This window comes from Sinocyclocheilus anshuiensis, unplaced genomic scaffold (assembly GCF_001515605.1).
Source record: "Sinocyclocheilus anshuiensis isolate Anshui unplaced genomic scaffold, SAMN03320099.WGS_v1.1 scaffold199, whole genome shotgun sequence".
NCBI lineage: Eukaryota > Metazoa > Chordata > Actinopteri > Cypriniformes > Cyprinidae > Sinocyclocheilus > Sinocyclocheilus anshuiensis.
The window spans coordinates 114930-123177 of NW_015552582.1; the positions used below are offsets into that span (position 1 = coordinate 114930).

Genomic DNA, 8248 nt, shown 5'->3' on the forward strand with positions numbered 1-8248 from the left:
TACAGTATTTGAAAAATAATGTGTTTTTTGAACATTAAAGCATGTCAACATATTCTGTTACACCAAATACACAAAAGAATGATCTTTAAAAAAGCATCATATGACCCCTTTAACTTTGATAAAGTATATCTCTTTGGTTTTGAGACTTTAGTCTTTGCAACTTCAGGGATCTTATCTATGCACAATCAGCTTGTAACACTCAAAAGAGAAAGGAAAACTTGAAATCGCATAATATGACCCCTTTAACAAAATAATCTTTTAGAAGGGCCTCATCTATTAATTTTGCCTGGGGCCCCCACTTCATCTTGGTTTGCCTCTGCCCAGCACTGAATATTTTGTATGTCTACCTATACATCTGACACACCCACTTCAGGTCTTGCAGTCAGTCCCCACTAATGAGCTGGTGAGTTGAATCAGGTGTGTTAGTTAAGGGAGACATATAAAATGTGCAGTGCTCGGGGTACTTGAACTTCATGGGGAGGTTTGAGAACCACTGCCATAAACCAACCAGAAAACTGACTTCTGTGCATAATTACGATAATTCTAACTGTGCATATCAGAGCTCTCTAATATTAACTATGTAAACCCGAACCCGATGCAAAATAGTCACTCGAGCACTGAAGCCCTCTGGCGTTACAAAGTTGATCATCAGATTCACGCCGAAACCACACCAAAGCTGCATGTGTTCAGGATTGCCCACGCTCACTCTAAACCTGATCTTTGAAATGGCTCATCAAAACGCCTGGGTTATGACGTTTCTTCAGGCTAACCCCATATTCCCCAAACACAACGACAAGCTTGGAATTTAAATGATGGAAGACAAGAGATTTTTCCCAAAAAAGGAAAGCTATGATCCTTTTGGGAAACTTAAATTTACCACATAATAAACATCTTTATTTTAGCAAATGAAACTGTGAGAAAAGTGATATCTTTGTTTCCAAGGACGAGTTACAAAAGGATAAATATCTGAGTACATGATAATGGTCAGTTAACAGATGCAGTCCAACTAATGACTCGCCCCGCATCTCTCAGAACATCCGTAATCTACAAAAAGACCATCTGACAGGCTACGTCCAAAAAAAAAAATAAAAAGTCAGGTTGCAGCATGCAAAACAACTACTCTGGCTTTTAGGAAATTACATGGAATTGCCGATCGTTTACATAAAGCCTAACTGTCCATGCTGATAGGATAATACTAATAATAAAAAACTGCCTGTGCCAACAAAGTTTAACCTTACAGATCAGTTCAATACCCCCATATCTCTGAGAAATGTTATAGGTTGTTCCATGTAGCTCAGTTTGTTTAGCGCGCAAAACCCACAGACTTCGAAAACATTTTCGTAGCTAATATATGCGTGACGTCCTTAATCAAGCGTAAAAATTACATAGCACTTGTTTTACTTGTGTTACTGATTCTAAAGAAAAATACTCGAGCTGCGCAGTTGCTATGGCTACCTCCTCAATAAACGCGCTGCGGCTGAAAATGTGATACTTTTCTGGATACTAAAACAAGTTGCTTTAGCAGCAATATGCGTAGCTAAATCTGTTGAGTATATTCTGTAAGACCAAAAAAATGGTTTCGAAACATTTTGGGAGGAGGTTCAAGCCGGAGGAGTCAACCCCGTCTCTATATCCAAACAGTAGCCTATAAAGTTAATCAACGTGCGTTTTAACTACACTCTTTCCTTCACGCCTCTCACTAATTATAGCTAAAAAAAACAGGCTTCGTATTCCTACACTTGTTGCCGAGACAAGCACGCGCGAGCCCGAGTGATAAATAATTGAGTACAGCGCGCGAGGATCGGCTTTACCTTACATTCTCACCTGCAGCTCTCCGGATCGATATCTTGTTTCAATGATCGGTTCCTGTAACCGCTTAAATTGCTGGTGTGAGTCTCCGCAGGGTAAGTGAAGAGGATATGATTCACTGGGACCATCAGTGGAAATGTTGGTGCATTAGGATGCTTAATTTTCAGTTGTACTGCAGAACTCGTGGAGTTCTGAACTGACAGAACGCGCCCCGAGGTGCGAAAGCTCCTTATAGAGAGCTTCATTATGTGGCAGTCCAGTGTTAACAGGCAAAATCGTGCTTCTATAAAGAGCCTACATGAATCTAGATTAGTTCAAAGTAAGAAGCAACAGGTAGCCTACATAGGCTACATTATTCTCTGAAGGCAATCCGTCTGGTTTTGAGTAGCCTAATAAAGAATAATTAAACAGCCCCACTGTCTGTCATCTATAGAGCAAGTGCAGTACATCCCTACTCCTTAATGAACAACTTTCTTTCCTCTAAGCAAAGTGATACCATAAAAGGACCGATGATAATAGTCACCCTACCTGGTTGGACGATTAACTGCAACAGAACAGTAAACAGAACGCAATGATATTCCATTGTTATAATTCCATCTAGCTCATGTGTGTTGGTAGTCTTGGAGCTCGATAATACCGCGGAACGGTCGCCAGCGGAGCGATCACTCCCGTCTTAAAGGGCCAGCGTTGTTTTCTACCTTGTACTCTGCGCGCGGGTCATGCGGAACGATGAGCGAACATGGGCGGGGACAGGGAGGCAACATCAACAGTAATAGCGCTAGTCATACCTGAGACGCACAAACGAGGTTAAGAGTGCCACAGGTTGACACGTGGCTTGTCAGAAGAAACTATATTATAAGTATGGCTATGGAAAGCAGTTATCAAACTGATTTATTAGTGGCCTTCAAATTCAATAAAAGCTGCTTCTTACAAGGCTGATCTGGCAATGGTAAATTTGTAACAAAAACATTTAAATTGTCACAGACTTGCATGGAATGTTATTAGAGCAGAACAATCCCAGTTGTGTTTTCCAGCTGGATAGAAAAAGAGATTCTAACAAACGATTTACAAAAAAGCATCATCTTATCTCAGAAAAGCAATAATGTTTACAGCATGAGGTGATAGGTGACTCAATTAGAGAGGTCTGTTGTTCATTCCTTTTCATAAAACACATTGATTTATTTCACTGTTATCATACACGTGGTGTTTGTTAGTTTTGGAAACAGCAAGATGAGTCTCATCTGTGCGGTCTTGCTACTTTGCCTGAGAACGAAAGAAAAGAGACACAACTGAACGAGTGGATATGATCATTGTTTTATGCATTTGTTTGTCATTAATGCCTGTGAGAGGCTTTATATCTCTACTAATCTGCTCTCCTGATAGGAGATCCTTCATTGTGAACAATATTCGTATTGGCTTTCTAAAATAACATAATTGTTCTTGTATGCTTTCATTATTGCTCGTCTTGTCTTAGATGCTTTAATAAAGCCAACATGAGCCTTCTTGTCATTCTAAGATATGACCCAAGACTTTATGATCGCTGTGACACCCCTGACCTCCCTTTCACCCATCATTTCCTCCTATTTCTCGATGATTTAGTTGTCTTTTTTTACTGTATTTGTTCATATCATCTTGTGATTTGTCATCATTCCAGCCTCTGATTTTCTTTTAAATTTAATACTGAATTGTTAAATCTGAAATAAAACTGCTGAATAAGTTCAATAAGGCAAATAAAACTGTTAGGTAAGTAAAATATATTGACTTTGAATTATTCTCGAAAGAGGATTTCACCAATAACAGAAAAAAAACATAAAACAAGTCATATGACAACAATTTTTAAACTAAGGATTGACAGGAAATATGCTAAACATTGAAATCAATAAATTATATGACACAAACAAACAGATTATATAGCAAAATGGACAGAAGAAAGTTTAACAGAAGTTTGTTTCAGCTGTAATACAAAAAAAAGTGCAATCAAAAATATTGCACTTTGATAGTGATATTACATTATACTTTATATAGTTCAGAGGTCCTGTGTAAGACATACTGGCAAACAGTGTTGGGGAAAGTTACTTTTAAAAGTAATGCATTACAATATTGCTTTACTCCATAAAAAAAGTAACTAATTACGATACTTAGTTACTTTTTATGGAAAGTAATGCGTTACGTTACTTTTGCATTACTTTTTAAATCTGGACAGGGCTTGCTTGTTTTTTTTTTTAATAAAAAAGTAAAATTTTTGGCAAATATAAAAGCCTTTTCGCACCAAAAGTGAAATGAATAAGCCTCAGGCTGAAAGGAAAGTCCATTTACGTCCGTACAGTAGAATGCAGAAGAAGAAATTTCAACATACTTCAGCAATAAAAAAAGACACACAAATGTTTGTCGAGTAATTTTTGCTTATTAGTATGGTTGAACTGGATCATCGAAGGTCAGAAGCAAAGACATTGGTTAATAGAATGGGATTAAATACATAAAACAATATTTGTGTTGTTTAACATTTAATTATGGCAGGTTTGCGTAATATTCTGAGTTGCATTATTTTTATTCATTTTGAGGAATACTGAATCTGCGTTTTTTTTGTGTGAGTGAGATGAATTAATGCATATTCATATTTATTTTAGAACTACAGTAACATCTTCTGATTTCTCAACATGGCGACAGGAGAGCTGTCAATCAATAAATTGTAAAAAAAAGTAACTTGCGTTACTTATTTGAAAAAGTAACTCAGATATTCTCTTGTAAATTAAAAAGTAATGCGTTACTTTACTAGTTACTTGAAAAAAAGTAATCTGATTACGTAACTCACGTTGACTTTGTGAGAAAAAATACACTAATCTCTTACTAGCAATAGGGAAATAACCTAGTAACCAGAACCCTTACACATTCTGTAACTGCAAAGACCCAATAAAACTCGCTAATCACACAATTTAAATCCCATTGTAATTTAAAATATTTCCATAGTTGGTTGACTTAATCCCTTTACATTTAAATTTGGTTGACAGTTGCAAAAATATTTCCTAGCACATTGGAATAGCTATCACAACATGTGATATGTTCTCTGACATTTTCATTATGAACAACCCAAGTTAAGTTAACAACCCCAGGCTGTTTGCATGTGGGTATATAGTTACTCCATAGTAAACTACAGTCACCCAGCTGTATCGAAACCATAATATTTACCTTTCTTCTTCTTATAGAAAAATCACATGAATCCAAGGCCATATGCTAAGGTAAATAAATGTTTCCTTGAACTCCCTTTCCCTACATTTGTTTATTTATCTTTTATTAAACTGCTAATCACTTTCCTCTTTTATTAGTCATTTAAGATCAACTTTGGCGAGTGGTAGAGTAGAAAAGTTCAAGCTCTGGACCATAAAATGAGCCAACAATATCTCTCTAGAGTTTCTTCATGTTCATCCTTCATTTTTCATATTGCTCCACCTAAAGCAGTTTTCAGGAAAATAAGATAATGACAGTTCAAATTAAGGTGTATTGCTGTGTCAAACGAAGCAAACATTAAGCAAAGCAATCATTTTGGAGAATTCACATGGTCATTCCCAGGTTGCAGTTACTTGTTTTAAAGTTTTGATTGAATACACCATAAAGAAAGTGGGTTAGATGCTGCAGGCTTTCTTAATACAACATAGCTTTCAGGATCTTCTGGCATCCAAGAGGCCCATGGCTTGTGCCTGGTCATGCTTGTCAAACCTCATGAGATGACTTTAAGCTTCTGGGCTCCCTGATTAATATAATTCCCATGAACACAGTCACTGTACTTGCTTATGACTGCTGTGTTGAACTATAAGACAATCACAGGAAAATTAGTCCGGGGGGTTGAGGGGTAAAGGTAAACATGTGATGGAAATATGAATTTGCCTGTGTCCATAATGTTTTCATTTTTTGTGAAATGCTTTTCATTTGAACAGATGTCTGCTACAGTAGCTCTAAGAAACACATTCTGTATTTAATTAAATGTCTAAGTTGCTCTTTTCTATTCAATGAAAGTAAACAGCAAGACAAAAAGCATCATCAAGATTTCAAAAGTGCTCCATACAACTTGTACACTACATTTCAAGTCATACAAGTATTTTGTGTGAAGAACAGACCAAAAGTTAAGTTATTATTCTCTCAAAATTGACAGCGGTGGTCACCAAACACTTACAGAAAAGAGCAGAATGCACATTATAACCCTATTATAAATATAAGTCTTGCACATTTTTAAGCACATGAGGGAATGTCCCTTTGAAATGCTTCAGTACCACTTGTTTTTTTTAGTTCTAATTGTTTGCCAATACCACTTTTATCAAAGCAGCAAAGGTGTTTTCCTAATAGAAGAACAAGCTCTAGAAAGTTCTTCAAATCATTGCCTCAAAGGCAATCATTGATCAGCTTCATCTCAGCTGTGAAAAAAATCTGAACCTCCACCGATGATCTGTGGCTTTAGGTTTGCTCTCTCAGGCTATTTTGGGAAAACTCCTAAAATTTTGTTCAAGAGCACACTTCTGTTTGAAAGGAACTAACATAGCCTACAGCGAGGTTAAAGAGCACCTTTTTCAAAAGGCAGATCAGTGTCTGTATTTGTTGCAAACACAATTTTTTTGAGCTGCAAGATGTATTATGTGAAAAGTCTGCAAAGAGGTGCACTTAAAAAGTGCATACAGTATTTATCTTCCTCTCCATCTCTCTCAGCAATTTCAAGGTTTTTAGTAGCTCTACAAGTATGCTTTCAATGTCAAAGCAACCGTAATTGATTATCAACATTATTAGACAAATATTATGCACATAAAAATATGTAAAACTGTTAGTTGACTCTAAATTCTATGGTGCCCATAAAGTGACATCTGTAGAAAAACAACGCCTTTTCGCGTTGGCACAAGTAGTTGAATAAGAATAGAATAAATAAAGCTTTGCTTACTTGTGAGAAAACTCTTATGTGAGCACAAGAAACTTTAATGTTTAGCTCCACCCACGGCACGTACGAGCTCGACTGTTTTCGGAGAGAATCGTAAAGCTGTATATGTCTTTTATAAATCTGATAAAGACTCTTTGGAGATATGAAGTATGCAATATTACTCTATAGGTTAACATGAGATTGGCAGAAACTCAATAAAACAGTATTGAAAGTTGAGTTGAGAAAATGAGCGTGCCATTTTAAATACAAAGTCTGTAAGATAATTTCAATATGGCAACTAACCTGACTAAGGTCTGTAGCCTAATTTACTTGACGGAAGCATATTTACTAATAAATTAACTTTATAATATGAACATTGGTTCGTTTAATTATAGTGTTGTTACCACAGTTGTATAAAAGAAGCCACTCTTGTCTGTTATTTTTCCTTTTAATCAATGTAACAACATCTTATACATATCACAATGTTACATTCTCTATAGCTTTCTAAATAATGATTTGTTTTCATAATATTAACTCCAGTTGTATGTAGGCATATTATTAATAACCATATTTAATTAATTAAATGATAACCATCCACCTTAAATCAGTTCCAACAGCGCAGGTCTCACTTCATGTCTCTCTCTCACACGCATAGCCAATAAATGGGGTCAGGGGGTTAGCCTCAAGTGAAACATGATCTCCATCTAAATTAAATCAGATCACTTCAAACTATTAACCTCCTCAGAAAGTCTCATAAATATTCACTCATATCACCACTCATTGATCCACCTCCCAAACTCTCCTCAAATCACTTACAATAATCAGACAAAGTACAACATGTACAGCCCAGGGGAAGTGTTTCTTCTGTATAGGTAACAGTGATCTGTCATATCAATATCAGGCCTTCAGGTGCACTTTCATACATTGCAGATAATGTTTCATGATAAACGGCGCCATCCTTTAAGATCCATTTAACACAACATTTAAGTGGCATCACAAGAGAGTGCAATAAAACATTTAATAGACAGCTTCCTTGTCCGATGTGACCAAATTTAGGTTGTTCAGCTCCCTGCAAGCGACAGTCCGCCTCATACATTCACACACCCCAGCAGTCTCAGACAGAGGCCCCTCTGTATGTGTTTACGGAGCCACCCCACACCATGCGTGTCCGCAGGCAAAGTACAGAAAGAAAAACTATTTTTATGTGAGCTAATAGCTCTCTATCAAATGACACATGACTATAAAACAGATGTGTGTGTGAACTCAAGTAAGAAGAGTGTGTGTGTTGCCTATTTGTGCTATCTTTCCAGTTGATGGGACGTAGATACGATTTTTGGTAGACTGTCACATTCACATATCCCTCATACTGTATATAAATACATTCCATCACATACCCGTTAACTGTGCTTTCACAAACAGGTTTTTTTTTTAAGGACAGTGAAGAAAGATTAGGAGGAGATAAAGAGATCATGACAGCCCCATATATAAGCTCAATACTTTTGTCAATGTTATCACCATTTCCAAGCCTGTCCAAAATGAAGG

General features: G+C 36.6%; 1 protein-coding gene across 3 annotated transcripts in view; it reads right to left on the bottom strand.

The window, feature by feature from the left end:
- Positions 1–2514, bottom strand: part of LOC107665375 (mast/stem cell growth factor receptor kita) — a 35748-nt gene extending 33234 nt beyond the window's left edge. For all 3 annotated transcript variants that reach the window (XM_016456235.1, XM_016456234.1, XM_016456233.1), the window contains exon 1: positions 2338–2514. In XM_016456235.1, the coding sequence (XP_016311721.1) occupies positions 2338–2392 (55 nt within the window). In that variant the 5' untranslated portion in view covers positions 2393–2514. The remainder of the gene's footprint in view (positions 1–2337) is intronic.
- Positions 2515–8248: the final 5734 nt, after the last annotated feature.